Source organism: Dipteris shenzhenensis, chromosome 17 (genome assembly GCF_047967505.1).
Source record: "Dipteris shenzhenensis isolate YYH24624 ecotype China chromosome 17, Dip_SZ_1.0, whole genome shotgun sequence".
NCBI lineage: Eukaryota > Viridiplantae > Streptophyta > Polypodiopsida > Gleicheniales > Dipteridaceae > Dipteris > Dipteris shenzhenensis.
In genome coordinates this window covers 52607141-52628977 of record NC_141612.1, presented here as the reverse complement: position 1 = coordinate 52628977, position 21837 = coordinate 52607141, and the positions used below count along the sequence as shown (strand labels likewise).

Here is a 21837-nt window from a genome sequence, read left to right as displayed (position 1 = left end):
TCCTTGCATGATGTCAAATAATAAGTTTGCAGCTGTACGCGATCCTGCTCTCGTGCAACGGTGCTGACCAGCCGTTTCTACACCTGTGGTTTAGCTATCTCGTCCGTTGCGCCATCACTTGCGGCAGCTAATCCCGTGACCACCTACGTGAACCGTACGCTCCTACGACAGCTGCATCATCGCCTACGGCAGCTATTCCCGTGACCACCCGATGGCACACGTCGCTCGGAGTTCATCCAGGCTACCCAATACAACCTGCGCTCTCTTCGTACGCAACTCGTATGAATCCCATCATCCAGCCTGAGCGCTCTGATACCAAATTTCACAGTCTAATCTGATTTCTTCTTGCTTGTCGTCAAATTATGGACATGGGCACTTGGTTTCTCCTTCCAGCCAACCTCATTGGTTGTAAGCTTCCAGATAGATCTATTTACGTAAAAGCTCATGCTTGCTTTTTTTCCAACGAGCCCCAAAACTCCCTAGATGAATCTAGTATGCCACGTCATAATTGTAGGGTCCTTCCTTTAATTGTAGGGTCCTTCCTTAATGCATTATTTACCCCTCTCTTGGGATATCTTTGAAACATTTGCCCCTAGGCACATTTCATGCATTTAGGTCCCTTAGCCTTAGATCCACCTAGTCTAGTGCCATGTCACCCTCACCAAGGACCTTGACCTTTATTCCTTTTTGATCATTTACATGAAGCCCAAACAAATATAATACAAATATTGATCCTTTAAAGGAAAATGCCGACTGACCCTTCCGAGGTCATGTTACCTCGACTTGAGCGTAACATGCTAGTCCGCTAGTCCCAGTATCTTGTTACGGTGTTCCAAAATCTCTTTCAAGTAGCTTCCTAGCTTTTTGGCTGGCTGCTCGAGCATTTTTCAGATTATCTTTGCTGCCCCAATAACCTTCTTTAATGCGTGCGTAGGCTCTACATCTTAGGAGTATATGCCTTTCTTTTTTCTACCTCCCCTGTGGGGCAGATTTTGCAGGTCCTTTTCTCTCTAGGAATCCCGTCTCTACTTCGAGATCATGTGAACTAGTCGTGATTTTACAGATTAGATGCCTTTTAGATACTGATTAGTCTTCCCGGATGTATTTCTGGATTCGTAGCTGTCCATTGAGTTGATTTTCTGTTTATGAATCGCATTTTCGTCCCCGGGTTTCGCCATTGTTTCTGTAGCATTTTCTGCATCACAGTGTTCCTTATTTCACATGGATATTTTGGTATAGCAGCAGCTGTTATACCCATGATTCCATCCGCTTCATTCTCTCTCTTTGCCAGCCCATGATTTGCATAGCCTCTGTCGCCTTGTGTGGTATCCTAGTGACATCCATCTTCTCCACTTTGTTGACATTGCCATGAATTGACATAAAGCTTCCCCTTCTAAGGGTATCATACCTTTAGCCAATAAAGCTTTCATTGCTGTATCAATAAATATGCACTTTTTTGACTTGTCATCAAGTTTGCCACGCAGTTCTTGAGGCACATGTGCATATGCTACACAACCAAATGTATGGAAATAGCCCATATTGGGCTTACGATTGAACCATGCTTCATAAGATGTCATGATGGGGCATCTATTCAAAATATGATTCGAGCACATAATGGCTTCCATCCAAAATTTGTTAGTCAACCATGAGGACCATGGTTGACACGTCCGATCACGTTCGATACGTACCGTTCGATATTAGTGCGGTACTAAAAGAACTAAAATATATTGGACATACGTTTGATACAAAAAAAAAAAGAAGAGATATTTTAGAGTTTTAGAGTAAGTTGAAATACAAACATGTCCATGACTTGATTCTTGAAAGTTGAAACACAAACATTCTACATGTTGCATAGGTGCAATTTGCAAAACTTAAAAGGACCGAAGATATATCATGATTCATGTCAAAAGGAGTGAAGATATATCATTACAAATAGTAAATAGTCGTGACTTGTGACATAAAGTAGTGAGTACAAAAAGGGGGACCAAGGTCTAATATAGATGCAAAAAGTATTACAAAAAGCTTTACTACTATAGGCAAGAGCCTAGGACCTAGGCCCTAGGTCCTAGCCTCTAGGTACTCCCATCACTATCAAATCCAAGACTATGATCACTCTCACTAGAGGATGATGAGGATCCATGAGACCCCTCACCATAGTCACCCTCACTAAGAACATTGCCCTCCTCATCATACTCCTACTCTCTAGCCACAGGGGTGTCCTCAGCAACGGATGTGGTTGATATGCTCTTGGAGCCGCGCCTCACATAGGTTCGGGGAGTCGATGGTATAGATGTCCTGACACGGGTTGTGGATGCTCTGCCACCTTTAGTGCCACCAACTGGAACGGTGACCCTTCTCCCAATGCGAGTGCGTGACACTCGTTGATCTATCTCCTCCAGCTCCAAGTAGAGGTCCTTGAAAATTTGGTCGTGCTTTGAATTGCGCTCTCTAATAACACTTTTAAGCTTATTTGCCGATAGCTTGCACTCATCCACATTTACCTGAAAATTTGACGTGTGGACTGTGGTTAGAACTTAAGAGTCAAGACCTACAACTTACAAGTGTCAAGTGACAAGTACCACTGTGTACGACTTACAAGTATGGAGAGGAAATATGGAAGTTGAAAAGTCTACCTGTCTAGCCATAGGCATCTCATGCATATTGCGTAGCATACGTAAGTTAGATCGACAATAAATAAGCTGCGCCAATTGTTTTGTGCTAAGTTTGTTGCGTATCTTTGTGTGAATGAGAGAGTAGGCAAACCAATTCCTCTCACACGCACCAGATGAGCAATCCTAATGTACATCAAACATTAATGTTAAGTAAACGATTTCAAGATTGAAGAGCCTAGAGGTATGAATTTAAATATTAGAGTGTAGTGTTCTAGCTGAAAGGACATACATGACAATCTCATCCATCCTGCGTGTGAGGAAGGTCCGCCTCTTATGGCGTGTCAATCGACGGAAGATCCGCTGCGTCTTAGATGACGTCAGATGGCCCAAGTTCTGCTCCCGTGTGAGGTGGGCTCTCGCCTCTCTGCACTTGTCGTCGATAGAAGAAAGGTCTCCTTGTCTGGAGAACTCCGTGATGCCATCATGGATTGTCTCATATGGACCGTGTCCCTCTCTAGTGACCTCTCGTGCTTAGGATGACATGTTCGGAGGGAAGTAACACACTGCAATAAAGATCGGTCAGGCATCCAGCAGCTTAACTCATATCCACATGTGTCGTGCATGCTCCTCTCTCTGGACCACAGGTATGAGTGGTTTGAGGTGTGATTTGAAGAGGAAAGCTACCCCTCTACAGCTGCGTACTCCGCTCTCTCTCCTCAATCCCCTCCTATGATCTGACTCCCATGTGTCTCTTGTCACTGTGGGCAGCCCTCTCTCTAGGCTCTCATGTGTCTCAGTGTAGAAGATCATATCCCTGTTATTGTTTGTCTCCAAGAACCCTCCCGGATCATACCATAGCGTGCCATTACAATTCCACACTGCTATGTCCAATCCAATGTGTGTACTCGTCCCATGGGTTCGACTATAGAGAAACGATAGGGTTTGTAGTGGAGCGATAAAAAATAGACGATACTTAGACACAACTGAAGAACGGAACTCAGAAAACATAGTGCCTGTCGGTAATCTGAAAAACTGAATACAAGAAACTCAAGCCGTCGTGTCTCAAGGATCGTGGCTGAGGCGAATCAGAAAGATGATTCCATGTAGAGAAACAGTAGAAAAGATAGCAGCAGAGGGAGCCAAATGCAGTCCTCCGTGAAGCTCGATGATGACGAAGATGATGAAGGGCTGGAGCTGCCCTAGGAAATGGCTGAAAACAGCATGCTCTGAGGAAGGAACCTTCAGGCTATTTGGAATAGCAACATGATGAAGAAAAGGAGCTCATCTGGCTGTAGATTTGGAGGAGTATGCGCAGCAGAGGATGAGGAGATGTGGAAGCTTGTTGGTAGCCACTCAGGAGCAGATCTGGAGCAGCAGCTGGAGGTCCAGGGCTAGATCTGGTGGAGAGGAATAGAGGGGCAGAGGATGGAGCAGGCATAATAGCCAGATCTGGAGCAGGAGGGGCTACAGCAAAGGATGGAGGAGGTGAGCGGCAGCTGCAGGTCCTATCCCATTAGAGTGAGGGGGTAGGTAGTGTTTTATAAGCCTGACCTAGGAGGTTGGCCAGCTGGTCGGTCAGTTCCTAGGTCGGTGGGGCAGCCAGCTGGTCGGCCAGTTCCAGGTTGGCCAGCTGGTTGGCCAGTTCCAGGTTGGCCAGACGAGCTGGTCGGCCTGATTCTGGCAGTTGGTCAGCCAGCCTTGTTTGGTGCACTTTTGTGCCTTTGATGCCCCTAAAATAGGGAGCGCTGCAAGCTGGTATATTTGCCCCTAAAATTGGGGATTGTAGCTGCTTAACACCCCCTCTCAATTGCCAATTTGGAGGGGCAGACATTGTGTGCTTGGAGCTTTGTGTAGAGATGTTGACGGTGGTGGTGGCTATCCCTATCAAATGCCCAAGAGATGCAATGCAAAAATGCAGAGAAGGTCACAAGAGGAGTGCCCTTGCAAGGGAATTGTTCACTTCCTCAAGTGCTTGAGTTACACGTATGATCAGCCGAAGTAAGAACACTGTGAAGCTCGAGAGAATAAGCCACCCCCTCTCACTGCCGAAAAGTGGAGGAAAAACAAAGGTAAAGAACAAATATCTCGTAGCAGCACTGATAATCCAGAGATGGTGGGATTCCGCCAAAGGAAGAGGTCGTAGCTGAACAGTGAGCCAAACAGTGAGCCAGTGTGTGCCCGATCTTGGACCTCGGGAGAGAGGAGTCTATCCCCGCCTCCAATGAATGTAGAAGATTTGAAACAACAGTCATCAAGACACATCTGAACAGAAAGGGTCCTGCCTAGGGAGAACTTGTAGATCCTGGAAGTCGATGCCGATGGAGATCTGGTAGAGGTGAAGGATCATGACCTCCTTCTTCGAAGGAATGGGGAGTGTCAAGCCTGAAACCGAAAAGGGAGGGAGGGATGGGAGTAGAAGATGGAGGTTAGAAAGGGAGGGAGGGATGGGAGTAGAAGATGGAGGTAAGAAAGGGAGGGAGGGATGGGAGTAGAAGATGGAGGTAAGAAAGGGAGGGAGGTTCTCTCCCGTAGTGCGCAGCGGAATGAAGAGGGAACTGATATGTTCATAGGAGTGATGCTCCCCGTACCTATAGCCTCCATGAAGAAGCAGGATCTTTAGATCACCAGAGATCTGGGGTCTTTAGATCACCATGGCTCTGATACCATATAGAGAAACGATAGGGTTTGCAGTGGAGCGATAAAAAATAGACGATACTTAGACACAACTGAAGAACGGAATTTAGAAAACATAGTGCGTGTCGGTAATATGAAAAACTGAATACAAGAAACTCAAGCCGTCGTGTCTCAAGGACCGTGGCTGAGGCGAATCAGAAAGATGATTCCATGTAGAGAAACAGTAGAAAAGATAGCAGCAGAGGGAGCGAAACGAAGTCCTCCGTGAAGCTCGATGATGACGAAGATGATGAAGGGCTGGAGCTGCCCTAGGAAATGGCTGAAAACAGCATGCTCTGAGGAAGGAACCTTCAGGCTATCTTGAATAGCAACATGATGAAGAAAAGGAGCTCATCTGGCTGTAGATTTGGAGGTGTATGCGCAGCAGAGGATGAGGAGATGTGGAAGCTTGTCGGCAGCCACTCAGGAGCAGATCTGGAGCAGCAGCTGGAGGTCCAGGGCTAGATCTGGTGGAGAGGAATAGAGGGGCAGAGGATGGAGCAGGCATAATAGCCGGTCTGGAGCAGGAGGTGCTGCAGCAAAGGATGGAGGAGGTGAGGAGCAGCTGCAGGTCCTGTCCCATTAGAATGAGGGGGTAGGTAGTGTTTTATAGGCCTGACCTAGGAGGTTGGCCAGCTGATCGGCCAGTTGGTCGGTCAGTTCCTAGGTCGGTTGGCCAGCCAGCTGGTCGGCCAGTTCCAGGTCGGCCAGCTGGTCGGCCAGCTCTAGGTTGGCCAGACCAGCTGGTTGGCCTGATTCTGGCAGCTGGTCCGCCAGCCCTGTTTGGTGCACTTTTGTGCCTTTGATGCCCCTAAAATAGGGAGCGCTGCAAGCTGGTATGTTTGCCCCTAAAATTGGGGATTGTAGTTGCTTAACATCGACAACATCATAATTCCCCATCTTCCTTCTCTTCCTTCTGCTCCCTGTCTCCTCTCTGTCGAATGATCACCTTACCATCCCTATATGCAGCCCATTTCCCTGCTTCTCTTGTTGCCATTACTCGTACCATTCCCTCCCTCCGTTATAGGAGAGTGAGGTCATCATCCAAGTAAAATTTGGAGAGAGAGAGAGAGGGGGGGGGGGGAGGGAGGGAGGGAGCAAGGGGGGAGGGAGATGATATGATTTTTTAGTGTCCACGTGAGATCCTTTACACTTTTCGGGTTGGATAAAGACTTCATGTCTCTCTATAGCTACTTGACGATAGATTATGTGCCGGAGCAAAGAAGGGAGTGTGTTGTGTTGTTTGATGTCTCGTTAGTCTGTCAGTGACTCATTTGTTGCCTCTTGTCATGCCTGTTCAAGGGCAAGGATGATGGAATCTAGAGCATCTAACCTCTTTTGAATGTGAAGTAGATTAGAAGCCTGTGATGGGATGCTCAAGCTTGGTGGATTGAATACAACATTGAGTTGAGAGAACGATTCTTGTGTTGGGTCATGTAATGTATCAAAGATAGCTAGCTCTTGCTCTCTGGGTGGTGTATGATATTGTCAAGGAATCTTGAGCATGGTTGAAAAAGTGGTAGTGTTTTCATCGGATTGCATAGTACAAAGTGCATCTGAATGAAAAATGTCTCTATGTCACCTCGACCGAATGATGACGTTAGCATATCTACTTCAATTTGGGTCTTTAGATTTCCCCAATCCTTGGGCATTTTCTTGTTTACATGTGGATCTGGTAGATGAAGAACCTAAACTGCCCGAGCGAGATGCATGAGGGGTGTGAGAGATGGATCTTGAGGTATCTAGGTCATATGATATTACGCACGGGAGGTAGGCTCTCAACTCCTTCTCAGCATGGTGGGTTTCCATGAGTTTGTCACCTCTAAACTTGTCAGAGATCTTGCCGCGTTGGATTATTGAGGTTGTACTTGAATAGCTTTGCAGCTCCTTGGCTACGTAGGGTATACTGAAAGAGTGGGAAAGATATATGGAATAAATTTGGGATACCAACACCCAGGCATGCCATCTTAGTGGAGTGTGTGGCAAAGACTCATGTGAGTCTAGACTGTGCTGATGTCAAGGCTCCCATGCCAAAATAGTCTTGCATAAAATTGATAGTATAGAAGGATGCATCTAACTTCATTGGAGTGCTTCCAAAATGCACTAGAATGTTTGATGAGGTACTGAGTGTTTGCTTTTGATGAGTCTAGATAACGTGAGTAATTGTTCCCTAATGAGTTAAGCAAGAGGGATTTTTGTTTCCCTACACGCACACACACGGAGGGATGGGGGGGGAAAGAGGGAGGGATTGGGGGAAGGGGGGGGAGGGGTGATGGGGTGCGGAAGAGGAGGGACTAACAAGAGATTATTGTTTCAGAGTTGCTAGCACCGGTTTTGAATGTGGCTTCCGAGGTTGCAAGTGGAGAAGAAGAGTCATTGTTAATTGATTCAAACAGCCCATTAGGGCAATTCCTTCGTCGATGTATACTTGCATTCAATCTACTTTCATTTGAGGTTAGACACATCCTGGTCTCATGTATTTGACATGCACAAACTTCTTTTAATACTGCTTGAGTGAGACTTCTTTTTTCATATACTTGGGACATGTGCACGCCTTCAAGTACTGCTTGATTGAGACTTTACAAAATCACTACCTTGGTTAAAAGTTATGAGTATTTATGTTGGTATTGTAATGTTGTGAGAGCTTGCATGGGCCATGAAATTAAATGTATTACCTTGAATGTGTGTGTGTGTGTTTTCACCTCCCCAACAAAAAAAAAGTGTGTGTGTGTGGCATGGCTCTCCTTAGTAAATCAAAACTCTTGCCTCTCCGTGAGTGTGATTGGCATAGCTTCTTGTGGTCTGGACCAGTGCTCTCTTTTGATGAGGTGGTGTGTCATTTAGGCTATCCTATTGGATGGCACATTTCTCTGGCACAAGTGAGACTTTGGGTGTTGCAAAAGCTGTTCCGCAAGTTAGATTATTGGAAGTTACCTACTTCGCCACTACACGTTTGCCCTCGGATTGTCTAGTCTATACTCATGCAGTTTTATTGCTCCTTATTCCCATACTATTCTTATGCAATGCTTTTGGTTTTATGCCGGACTATGATCACTTCTTCTTTTGGTGTTGCTATTGTGCTCTTTGGTCATTGTATCGTGCTCATACTGAGTGGATGTCTTTCCCTACTTTCGAGCTTCTTTGCTTTGGTCTCTTTTGGATGCTCATTCCCTTGGAGACCTTCATCAGCCCTAGTTGGAAGTCTTTTATTATTGTTTCTAGTTTTGAGTAGTAGCTATTTCACTGTGGGACAGCCCTGAATGTGCATTCTCCTTAATGAAAAGTTTCTTTTACCAAATAAAAGATGTGTGCATGCGTGCGTGCGCGCGCATGTGTGTGATAACATAACTTTATATAAAGAAGAGACTGTTATATGTGACAGCTTCAAAGGACGAACGGACGAGTATAAAGGAAGAAGAGTCCAGTCGTGAAGCCTGTCTTGAAGTTCTAAAGGCGGTATTGGCTGAAATGGCAGAAGCATTTGAGTAATGACTTGCCATACCGGATGATAGTGCATGCCCGAACCATATTTTGCAACATCCAAAGGGAAAGATAAAAGAGTGCCATCGTCCTTAAGTACATCAGCAACATGGGAAATCCCTTTGGTATCAAGAAAATAAGAGCGCCGGGGTTCTTGCAGAGCCAAAGGAGGAGAAAAAACCCGTGACCAATGGATGCTCTCAGCTCGCAAAGAGTTACCCTGTAAAGAGTCTCTTCCATTCCATTCCAAGTGTGAAAGAATATGCTTCCAATCTAGAAACATTTGAGAAACCATAGGACAAATATTGCCTTCAATGCAACCCAAAAGAAAATCCCACTGCGTGGGTCGCCAAAAACCAAAGGCAGGATTGGTGATGTGAACAAGTAAGGAGCGCATCATAGCAGCCCAAGGCTGATCATCTTGAAGAAACTGAAGCATCAGTTTGCCTTTGTAAGCTAAAATGTGCACATGCATATTAAGGATATTCAGCCCTCCATACAGTTTGGGTGAGCATAATCTCTGTACTTGAAGTATCTGCAAGCTTGTCTTGCCATGCTTTGACTGCCAGAAAATTTCCATAATGGTGGATATGAAGGAAGACAGATCTCCTTAGTGAAAAAGATCAATGGTAGATAAAACTGAATATAAGCCACCAAGATAGATTGAACAATGCGAAGACAGACATGTAACGGCCAAGTAGCCAATTTCCAATATTCCAAAATTTTCTTCAATTTAGCAAGAATCCAATCGATTTGTTGACGGCGAGTAATGCTCCAACCCAAAGGATCTCCAAGATGACGAATCAACTGAGTAGGTGGAACAATTTCCCCCGGCCAAAGCAGTCTTTGCCAATCCTTAGAGTGCAATGGAAGAAGACGGGATTTCTGAAAATTAATGTGAAGGCCAGCAGCCAGTCCATACAAGGAGAAAGCTTGCATAAGCGAAGAAAGATCCCTTGGAGTGTTTTTTGGCATGAAAAATGAATGATCTGCATAAGCCTGAGCAACCAATGGGCGACTTGCAGGAATTTCCAGCCCATGTAACATGTTTGTTGCCACCAAAGGATCAATATATCGAAGCATTGGATGCGTGGCTATAGGATATAAAATAGCACTGAGAGGGCAACCTTGCTGGACTGAACATCGAAGCGTCCAATGCTTTGATAAATCTCTAGAAAAAATGCATGCAGCTTTGCTATATGATAAAGCCAAAAGATGACATGCTGCAATTTGTGACCAAATCCCAAAGCTTGCATGGTTTGAGCTATAAAATCCCATTGAATGGTGTCACATGCCTTTGCAATATCCGCCTGAAGAATGAGCACATCTTGGTCAGTGTTCCACCTGCGCCACCTGCAGCTCCGAAGCCAGCACAGACCTCACCCTCGTCTATCCCCCCGGGCCCGACGGCGGGGATAGGCCCTTCCCCACAGTTGGCCAGCACCCCTTCCTCCGGTTCAGACTCCTCATCGTCGTCCCCAAGCCCAAGGGCTGCTCCTAGAGCTCTTCCATTGGAGTTTTACCGAGCAGGTCCTTGGGACTACTTGGATGCAGCGGGTATTGGCTCCTTTCCCGCATGCCTAGACATCAGCATCTTCTTCCTCCGCAAGGGGGCGGAGGGTAAGGTGTCCATTCTGGCTCCGCACGATGGTCCTAGCTATTCATTCACTATCTCCAGTGGAGGGAATGAGCAATGGACGAATGAAAATGTTTGGGAGACGATACGAGACCAGACCCAGGAGCAGGTGCAGGACTGGATTGGTAGCAGAGCAGCGGAGCTTCTTCAGCAGCAGTGGCAGGAAGGTGATGTTCGTCTGCGTTGGTGCCACAGCGCCAAACGTTTCCGACTCCTGGTCATTATTAGACCACCGCTGGAGTGGGCCTACGCGGAAGGGCTTCGCCCCTGGAGGACTTCAGAGGTTGCGGGCTTCTACAGCATTTCCTTGGCAGAGGCGTCGAGCTGGTTAGAGAGAGCTTACCACCACGGGACGAAGGGCCTTTCCCCTCTGCTGAAGGTTTTAGAGGATGGGTCCGATGATCCGACCTCTCCTTCGAAACCTTCACAGAAGCGCCTTCGTCTCCACACAGGACATCCTCCGACCACTTCGACTTCGACCGCAAGCAGATAGCTGTTTGTGGCCCACCTTCCCTCCTCATGAGTTTACACATTATCTCTTGGAACGTTAACGGGTTCCACTCATCAGGCAACCGTGGCCCTAGGAAGATGGTGCTCAGACAGGAGCTCCAACCAGCTTTGGTGGGAAAGGTAGATGTGCTCCTACTACAGGAACACAAGCTTTTGGCTTCACAGACCAATATTTGTGGCTACTGGGAACCTTCGATTGGCGAGCAGGGGAGAAGCGGGGGTGTCTGTACCTCCATCGACGCTTCTCTAGTTCAGCATGTGTTTGGTTTTGGCACTTTGATCCCAGGACGTGCGCTTTGGGTGGGCCTGCATATTGAGGGATCCCGCATTGGCATCCTCAATATCTACGTCCCGACTGATCTCAGACGTAGATCCGTTTTTTGAAGATCCTTGACAGACATGTTGCCAGAGATGGACTCTTGGATTATAGGAGGGGACTTCAATAACCTTGAGACCTTAGAGGATCAGGAGGGACGGGGCCCAGAGTTCCTCGGTATAGCTCAGGCAGAGCAGGCAGATTGGGACTCCTTCCTCTTTGCAGTGGGAGGTCGGGACAATTGGAGGGAGCCTTTCTTTCGCAGATGGCCTGGGAGTCTGGACTTCTCTTGGGGCTACAGGAGGGAGGGAGGCAGACTCCTGGAGTGGCTGGACCGTTTCTATGTTAGTGATTGGGCGCTTGGCAGAGGAGGAGAGTCAGGAGTGGTTCCAGGGACGACACTTTCAGACCATGCCCCAGTCATCCTAGTCCTGGACTCGGCCTCTCAGTCCTCACCTCCACGTTCATGCTAGATCCCAGATTCCATCTACACCAGAGCAGCATTTCACAGCAGGATAGTGGACCTTTGGGAGCAGGAGTGGGACCCTACTAGGGATATGGCAGCACAGGTAGCTCAGGCGCTTGCTGAGTCTAGCCGCATTTTCCAGCAGGAGGCGATTCAGGTCAGACAGCGGTGTTGGGCGCAGGAGAGGGGTCTCAGACGTGATCTCGCCTCGATTCAGAGGATGCAGCAGTCTTCTCCAGGCTCTGAGGAGCTCAGACAGCAAGAGGTTCGGGCCCGAGCCAAGCTAGAGGAGATCACCCAGCGTCGCTCAGAGTTTTCATTTCATGCTTCCAAGTCCTTCTGGGCTAGGAAAGGCGATAGGATGTGCAGAGAGTTCTTCAGGACTCATGGACAGAGGTCAGCAGGGGAACAGCTCCGGTCTCTTAGGGCGCAGGAGGGTAGTGTCAGGACAGATCCAGATGAGGTTCGGGCCTTGACGACAGATTTCTACAGATCATTATTCCAGCAGGAGCTCCTAGACCCTCGTGGCCGCATTTGCAGGGAGGAGGTGTGGAGATCTACACCGAGACTCGTGCAGCCCAGCATGCGCGACACCCTTCTCGCACCTTTCACTATTGCGGAGATGCAGGATGCGGTGAGTGCTATTGATGGGCAGAAATGCCCAGGTGAGGATGGCCTCTCTAGAGCTTTCTTCACCACCTTCTGGGAGTAGATCCACCGGCCCTTGCTCGTAGCCTTCCAGCACATCTTCTCTAGTGGGCAGATGCCAGAGAGCCTTGCGACAGGCCTGATTTGCCTCATCCCCAAAGGGGGGACCGCCAGGAGATCAGACAGTGGCGCCCAATCACCCTCCTCCCGACTGCCTACAAAATCCTCGCCAAGATGATCAGCAGTCGCATCTGCCCCCTGCTACACGACTTGATTCATGACACCCAGACTGGTTTTGTCCAAGATCGCAGCATCTTGGACAACATCTTCACTTTCTCAGAGGCGACGGAATGGGCCCAGCACAGTGGCCAGCACCTTGCCATACTCCTTCTCGACTTTGAGAAGGCGTATGACAGGGTAGACTGGTCCTTCTTGGAAGGTACACTCGCTCGGTTCGGTTTCTCGGACGAGTGGATCAGAGGTATTGCTAGCCTTTACAGATCGGCCTCCAGTCGGGTTATCATTAGCGGCAGGATGGGGGAGAGATTCACACTCGAGCGCTCGGTGCGTCAGGGCTGTCCATTAGTGCCCTACCTCTTCCTATTTTTGGCGGAGGCCATGACACACTTCCTTCGAGCTCGTACCACTGGTCTTTGCGGGATGCGTCTCCCTATTCGAGAGGATGCCGAGCTGCTGGACTCCGAGTATGCAGACGACACAGCCCTATATGTGCAGGATGATGTCGAGTCACTAGAGCGAGTGAGACTGTCCCTAGAGATTTTTTGCCTTGCGGCTTGGGCGAAAATCAATTGGCATAAGTCAGTTGGTTTTCTTACGGATCCGGTAGTCAGCTCACAGTGGGGTATTTTCCTGGGGTTTTGCTGGATCCCTAGAGGACAGACGACACGTTACTTGGGATTCCAGCTAGGCCTATACATCACACCGGCTCAGCAGTTCTTGTCGGTCCTAGCCTCCATACGACGGAAGCTTGCTTTTTGGAGCACGGCTCGGCTTTCCTTGGCAGGCAGGGCCCTTGTGGTCAACCAGGTCCTTCTTGCCACTGCTTGGTATGTGGCCTCTTGCTGGTGTTTCTCAAGGTCTTGTGTAGCCCAGTTGAGGAGACTGGTGCGGAACTTCCTATGGTTTGGTTCAGACGGTTCTGGCACCACCAGAGCTAGGGTCGCCTGGCAGATGGTCATTCTCCCCCAGGCAGAGGGCGGCCTCGGCATCATAGATCCAGAGCTCAGAGTTAGGCACTTCTTGGCAAGCTAGTCACCCACGGTCTGACCCCAGGAGGACAGACGTGGAAGCTCTTGCTATAGCATGGTCTCAGTGGGTGTACTCCCCAGAGAGGGGGTGTTTGGTAGCCTTCTATCCGATGGAACTTCACTTCAGCTCCTTTGACTCAGCCCCGTTCCCCCTTCCTGCGTAGCCTTATTTCGGTTTGGAGGAAGTTGCGACACAGCCTTTCCCAGGTTCCCCCTAGCTGCCGAGAGGAGACAGACAGACAGCCCTTGATCTGGAGCAGCCAGGTGACAGATGATACAGGTCGCCAGCTTGGAGAGAGATCCCATATCCCTTGGGCGCTCTGGGCGAGTGGGCCCGCGCGCTCGTTCCGGGTTTGGAGGGACGTCTACAGTCAGATGAGCCCAGGCGAGCTGGCAGCAGCAGTAGGCACGGCACGTGGGATCCAGGCTCGACGAGCGGAGATTGATGCTGCCATCCCTGCAGGTTGGAGGATTCCCGCAGGCACCGGACAACTCTTCCCGGGAGATGAGAGGTGGCTAGGACAGTTCACTCCACGAGGCATTCCTTTGGTGGTGGCAGGCCTCTTTCGGACTCTTTGGTACACTTCTTCTCCATCACTGATGACAGTCGCCTACAGAGCAGAGAGGCCGTGATCGACCCCCAGCTTCCCTGGCAGCGCCTTCGCATTATAGGGCTGCAAGGGAAGACTTGGCATATAGACCCCTTGATTATGCAGGACCAGGATTGGAGACTCTGGATATGGGAGGGCCGTTCCTTGTCAGAGGTGGAGTGGGACCCAGAGGAGTAGCGTTGGCCACCATCGGAGACCTGAGAGAACCCTACCCCCTTCTTTTCTTACAGTGCACGCACGGGTCGGCGTGCTCTTGGGGCTCTCCAGCGTGGGCTACCCACACAGGCACATAGGTGGTATGCCCAGGGGATATCCTTGGTCTTTCTTCGCACTTTCTGGAAGACTCTTTGGGCTAGCTGGCGTCCGAGGAAGATCTCCTACTTCCTTTGGATGGTGGCACACAAGGGGCTTCCAGTTGGCAGTTGGCTGAGACAGATGGGGCAGGAGGAGCATTGCCAGATGTGTTTTCAGGAGGAGTCGTCCCTGAAGCATTGCCTTTGGAGCTGCTCGCATGCGCAGATGGTTTGGAAGGGAATCATGGGGATCTTAGCTAGGGCTACACCCGAGCTAGGACCGATCACTTGGGGAGCCGTTTGTTGGTGCAGCACTGAGCCGGGACATCACTTGGCCTATGAGTTCTTTAGACAGGATCTCGTCTTTTTCATCATGCAGGCCACTTGGGCATACATGAACAGTTTCCCATGGCATCTGACAAAGACAGATGCAGGAGCGATGCCTCAGCACCCAGTTTGGGAGATCATAGGGAGCATCACAGGCTGGCATATTTGGACTTCCAGATGCGCGCAGACTGTAGGAGCTCAGACTACTTCTACTACCCAGACCCTAGCAGATATCTGGAGCACGATCATTCACATGCTCAAGGGTCAGTGGGATCAGATTCAGGGAGAGTCCCGGGCAGGGAAGGAAAAGAGACGACGTTTCCTTTGTGACTGGGACCACCGGGAGTTATTCTTCCAGCACTCCACTCAGAGTCTTCAGTGGCATTACGCCCCTCCACCGTGGCTGTTTGTCCACTCTCCGATGATTATGCCCTAAGAGGCTTGTATTTAGCATTTTGACTTCTCGGGCTGAATCCGTTTTGTGATTACAGCCCGCTGGCCTTCAGGCCTTCTTGTACTCTCGCTTTCAAGTAATATAACTAGCACTACTTTTTGCGCAAAAAAAAAGGCCATCATGTAGGTATTCCTTAATCCGATCAACCACCATTTTTTTGATGGTCTTGTATATTACCTGCATCAACGTAATAGGCCTCCAATCAGCCAATGATTCACAAATGGGTTCTTGGGAATAACTTTGACCAACCCTTTCTTCTAAGAATCCGGCATATATTGATTATGCCAAGCAGTATTGATCATTTGTAGCAAAGGCATTTTCAGTAGATCACAAAAAGCCAAGAAAAATTCTACCGTTAAGCCATCCCAGCCAGGAGATTTCCATCTACCACATGCTTTAACAGCATCACTTAACTCTCTTTCAGTGAAAGGAGCTTCCAAATCCAAGGCCTATATAGGTGAGACAATTGGAGTGACATACTGTAATAATTCTTCCCTTGCTGAAATAACCTCCTGCGAAGGTAAATCTGCTTTCCCAAACTGAGAGTAAAAATGTTAAACACCAGCTGCAGCAAGCTGTGACCTAGAAGAAGTCCAAACACCATCCGATAACAAAGCCTTGCAAATATTTTGTGAAGACCTTCTGTAATGCAGCCCTTTAAAAAATGCTTTAGAAGAGCAGCCTTTATCCAAAAAAAGCTCTTTGTTGCGCACGTGTCTCCCATTTGGCAATTTTCCTATTATCATTACATTGCAAATAATATCGTGCCTGACATAAAATCTGATTATTCCTGTAGTGACTCAGCTTTGTCAAAGACTGACACTGAGATTTTACCTCAACAACATTGTCCCGCAAGTTCTTCATGTAACTTTTACCATAATTACGAATGACTGCTTGCATTTGTGTAACAAAAGCCTCCCAGGCAAAATCAATGCCAATGGCAGCCTGTTGAGATACTGGTTGAATCGCATCTTGAACCAAAGCCTTGTATGCTTCATGCTCCAAATAACTATTGTTGACAATAAGCAAACTTCTGTGCACAAGCCTATCATCAGGCATCTCATGGAGACCAATCCTCAACCACAAAGGAGCATGATCAGAATGTGTGAAAGTGTAATCTACCCATAAATTGACAGTGAGAAAATCATAGTACTGAGGATCAACTCTATACCATCAATCTAACCGAGCCTGATAAGCTGATTGAGCATTGTGTTGAAATGTGTAACCAGGCAACATAGGCTGTGATTCTTTCCACATATCAATAAGAGGAAGCTGAGTCAAGTAGACCAATGCCGAAGCTCAGAAGCTAACATGTGAGTGTGACCTGAAGTATTGTCACCTGGTTGAGGAGCATTATTAAAATTTTCACAAATGAAGGCATGATGTCTCTAGGGATAACTTTGCATATCAGCCCAAATTAAACCTCTGCTGCGAGAGGATTGTGGTGCATAGACCGATGCAAATTAAAAAACTTCCCCCTGTATAAGACATTGAATGATGAACCATCTACCTTGACTATCATTTAGAGCAACCATTGGCTGTAACTCATGTTTCACCAAGAAAACCATCCCTGAAAAAGAATGTTCTCCTACGTAAAAAATATCATAACCAGAAAAATGCCCATGATGACCAGCATACATATGCTGATTATGCTCTTGCAATGCAACTATATCAGGCTGCAATTGATGCAGGTATCCCCAAACCAGCTTCCATTTCCTGGGATCACATAGACCCTGTACGTTGAGAGTAAGACACTTTATATATGACACAAAAGAGCAGCCACTTCCTCCTCAGGAAAGAGAGTTCGACTTGCTGTCACTGCAGCTTAAGTAATTTTAATTCCTGAATTTTCTTGTGGTATGTTCCCACTCGATGACGAGCCATTCCAAGTTCGTGAAGGAAGAGGTCTTCGTGCTGTCACTTTTTTTCTTGGAGTCTGCCAAGCTTCCTGCAATGTTTTCTCCTTTACTTTGGATTGAGATGTCGAAGGCCTCAAAGAAGAAGCATTGCCATTGGAGGCAATGGGAGCTTTACCTTTATCCTGGGCTGCACTAACAGGCCTGTTGGACTTGTTTTTAGCCATTGATAAGCCCAGAGTATCTTTTGCTGCATCTGAGCTGGCATAGCATCTAAGGCATTTTGTGTAAAACCAAAGGGCATTGAGAGGCCATGTGTCCGACCTATTTGCATTTAAAGCAGGCACCTGCAAGCTTATAAAATGCACTTCCCATTGCCACATGATTCACTGTAACAAAATAGGAGTCAGGGGTGGGATTAACAGTACCCAGAGAATGCAAAATCTATTTGAGTTTCCATTTGGCCTAGGTGGACAAACCACTTTTCCCAAACAAGCTGCAATTTTTAGCAAAAGCGAGGCCAAACATTGAGGAAAATCAACAACCTCTACCACGCTGGGCACCGATGGCGAATTAGTGCTTGATAATCCCGAGTGGGTGACCATGGAAAAACATGAACTGTCTGCTGCCCATAAAAAAGTGGAGAATGTTCAAGAAGCATCTGTTTATGTTGCTCATCAACCATAATAACCTCAAAAAATCCCCTAGCTGCATAATGCACTTTACGAACAAAACATCCTCCAGTGTTCAGGTTAACCGGTTCCCGACATCTGCTTCAACCGGCATACAACCTGGGAAAAAGATGATGACAGCATGCTTCACATATTCCCGCGGCACCGGATCAACTATATCATCAACCTCCACTATAATCCCAACTGTAGGTGCGTAATCTTTCCAATCCTTGCGGGTATCTTCAAAACCCTTATGCATAACATCAAAAACCAGCTGTGCCTCAAGAGAAGCATGCACAGGGTCATCCTGACCCGAATCCTGCTTTTATTTCTTGTGAGAGTAAATCTTCATTGAAGCCATGGCGATGAGACAAGATAACCACACAAAAAAGAGAAGAAGATGATAGGCTTGTGAACAACTAGTGCAAAAGAGAGCATAAACTAAAGGATAGAAGAAGGAGCTGTACGACGCAGTATAAAGCAAGAAAGACTCAAAGGAAAAAAGAAAGGCAAGCAGCAAACGACCAGAGGTAGGACATGAGAGCAAGATGAGAAAATGAGCAGCAGCAAATAGGAGACGAGATGGACGACGAACAACATCAAAATTTGCAGCAGGTATCGTATGTGCCGTACAGAATGTACGGAGTTGTACGGAATAGGTCCGTATAGGTACGAACCAAAGCAGACCTACATATGACGTGAGTGCAGAGCCGGGTGTGTAGATGTCAAAACGGGCAGAGCAAGACATCCACGAGCAAAAACGGGACTTGGAGAGGGCTTTGAACGTAACTAAAGACCCTAGTCGGGCACGTTGTTGCATACGAATGCCATAGCTGAGCGCTCTTCGTCACTCCTCTCTCACCACCTTGGGGGTCGGACAGGGCCAATCAGATTTGGGCATTGCATCATCCACTCAAATGGTGGAGAAAGAGATTTGGCATTCCAAGATTCCATTATGCCAATAGGTCTTTTTATGGCATGTTCTATTGGGGGTTGTACCGTCTGGACAATTTTTATCATGCAGATGTATTGCTCCATCTATCTGTCATTGGTGTTTAGCTCCAAGGGAATCAGTATCTCATATCTTTTGGCATTGTCCTGAGACACAGAGCTTCTTGGGCATCCTCCAACAAAGATTGAGACTGCGGTTTTCTTTGGCTTCTTTTGGCAAGCTTTTCTGGTTGTTTGGGATCTATCCTAAACAGCTGGAATATGATTTGTTCTTTACTTGGGTTCGCTACTGGGCACTCTGGACTCTTTGGAAAGCTAGAAACCACAGACTAGTTTTCTCTACTTTTGTGTTTTTCCGTCGTTCTTTGCAGCAATTGCTCTTCGATTGTTTGCAAACTCACTACATAGATCAGGATGTATATTTATCATATATGGACATTTTTGCTTGATGTAATATCTCAGCTTGCCGGTTTCTTCCTGGTTAGCTATCTTGTAATATAAAGCATTCAGAGTGTTCACCCAAAAAAAAAAAGTGTGTGTGTTTTTGGAGTTCCAAATTTCCTCTTCGACAATAGTTTTTTTTGTTGGTGGGTGATGCTGGGGGTTCTTCCATTTGGACATCTCTTGGCACGAAGACGTATTGCTCTAGTTGACAACGTTTGAGAGCTAGATTTCCTAATGCTACTTTGGGGAAGCATTTCTGGCTTTTTGGGATTCACCCACATGTTACTGGGCACTGTGTGTTGGGAAGGTCACCTCCCCATCTGTAAACCCCATATAAGGAGAGCGTGGGGGAGGGAGACCTAGGGCAGAAGATGCCCAGAGAAGAGAGAGAGAGGGAGCTGTCACATGGGCAGCACCTCACAAGAGAAGAAGGCCGCAACAGATGGTGCCAATTACTGTTGAGATGGTGGGGAATCCAAGGGATGGAGCAGGCCTGCAAGAGGGCAGATCTGGAGCAGCAGGTGCAAAGAGAATCCCGGGCCAGAAGCGCCTGGGATGAGAAGGGCTATGAGCAGGTTAAAGGGCCTGCAAGAGGGCCTGGCAGTAGCACAAGTGTTGCAGGAAAGGGAGGGGCTGCAGTGGGCAGCACCCTGCCCTTATATAGGGCCAGGAAACTGGTAGCCCACGCAGGCCAGTCCACAGCCCCATGCATAGAGGGGAGTGGGAGGGTGCTGGCACACAAAGCAAGGGGGGCTGGGCCCCCACTTCAAGGCAGGGAGCACACAGCCCTAGAGATGTGCCCACAGCCCAATAAATAGGGGTTTGTGGGGTTGGTTTTATGGCAGACTGGTTGGCCATATTAGGGCAGCCAAGTCGGTCACTTCAAGGGGCCCTTTGGGCCTATAAAAGGAGGCATACAGCCTCATTCTTCACATCCAGCAGGTCAGCCATCAGAGGAGCAGATAGGAGCAGCTTACACTCATCCTTTGGCCTACAACCAGGAGGTAAAGGAGTGCTTGAGGTGCTGCTGCAGACTTAGCTCACAAGGCTGAACCCTAGGCTGCCTACCAAGGTAGCAGGGTGCTGAGATCTGGACAGAGAGTCTACATACGCTCGAGGTGGAGCACGCGAGCTCGAGTCTAGAGATAGCCGGCAGATAGGAGAAGGACCTTGTGGGAAGATTAGAGGACCACACCATTTGTGGGACTCTGGGTCTATCTCTTTTGTATTGTGTCCATAGTTTTGGATGGAAATATATTATTTTGGTGTCTTCTATATCTGGCTGGTTCATTATCTATTGATGAGTCTACACATCTATCTGATGCACACATAAGTTTAAGAAGTTTGTGATTCCACACCCCACACCACACTGTGTGAGCTCGTGGGGTGGGGAAAAATGTAATAGCTAATGTGAGGGTAGTATGGATCAACGAAGAGAACCGGCACGACGTTGCCGAGCAAGGGACGCAGAGATCACACATGACATGGAGAGTGACCACAACAGACATGATCGAGGTCTGGCCTAGCTCAACTCCCCTCAGAGGAGACCACCAGAGACGGGGCGTCACTCTTGACATAGCCCATCGGATCCAGAGATCAAGGAGATCACGTCCTTCGTTAGAACGCGAGATAGCTCGCCAGACGCATATCTGGGATATCTTTGCCTTACCAGAGAGGCACCACAGTGCCAAAATTCGGCTTTTGAGTCTCAGCTTTCAGTTTGCTCTTGAGTTCTTAAGCTTATAATAGCACTTTGCAAGGGCCCTAGCACGGCATTTGCTTCAGCCCATTGAGGCTTGTATGAGTTATTTTCTCTTGGTGTACTTTGATGCACAAGCTAAGAGACTCTATGCAGAGGATTTCAACAAATGGAAGGAGGAAATGCAAGTAGAGTGGAACACTCAGCTGAAGCAAATGCAGGAGGATATGACTCGGATGACTGAAAAAAAAGCTAGCCAACATGCCTCGCTTATAAAGAATTTGGAAAGTGAAATTTCCACACTCAAAGCTGAGACTGAAGCACTAAAAGCATGCATGCAACGGAAGGAGGGTGAATTCCAGCCACCTCTCAATGAGGAGCTGACTACCATAAATGAGCAGGTCAACTCGCTCAAGGCACTAGAAGAAGAGAAAACAAAGAAAGCATTGGAGGAGCTGAAATCTGCAAACAACACCCCCTCTCAGAGCAGGATCACAGATCTGAGGTCGCTACCACTGCCTCTTCAGAGACAAGCTCCGGGCTCCTTTCCAAATTCCTCGCCTACCCAGATCAGAGATGCCTCGCGGCCTTCATTCACGAGGGGGTCCGACACAGAGAGTACTTACTCAGGCGACGGGGCGTGGCCACATCATCAGACACCTCTCACAGCAGGATCACAGAGTTCTTTCCATCAAGTGACATTGATCGTCCAGTCTCTAGCCGTAGACGTGACAGAGACCTCGACCCGATGACCGCAGCACGACACATGAGACATCGAGGGGACACAGAGATCACTTGGGGGGACCTCCCATTATTGTTTAGACCCGAGATACGTCCCACGGGAGTCACGGTGGCTCTGGTCTTGCGTTGAGCCTCGTCCAGGAGACCGAGATGCACGGCACCCCTTGACGGGCGCCAGTGT

The 21837-nt window shown here is 48.0% G+C and overlaps 1 protein-coding gene across 3 annotated transcripts in view; it reads left to right on the top strand.

The window, feature by feature from the left end:
* Positions 1-21837, top strand: part of LOC147892283 (anaphase-promoting complex subunit) — a 191470-nt gene that overhangs the window by 37555 nt on the left and 132078 nt on the right. For all 3 annotated transcript variants that reach the window (XM_087388196.1, XM_087388195.1, XM_087388197.1), the window contains one exon: positions 7603-7739. In XM_087388196.1, coding sequence (XP_087244322.1) covers positions 7603-7739 — 137 coding nt within the window. The remainder of the gene's footprint in view (positions 1-7602; positions 7740-21837) is intronic.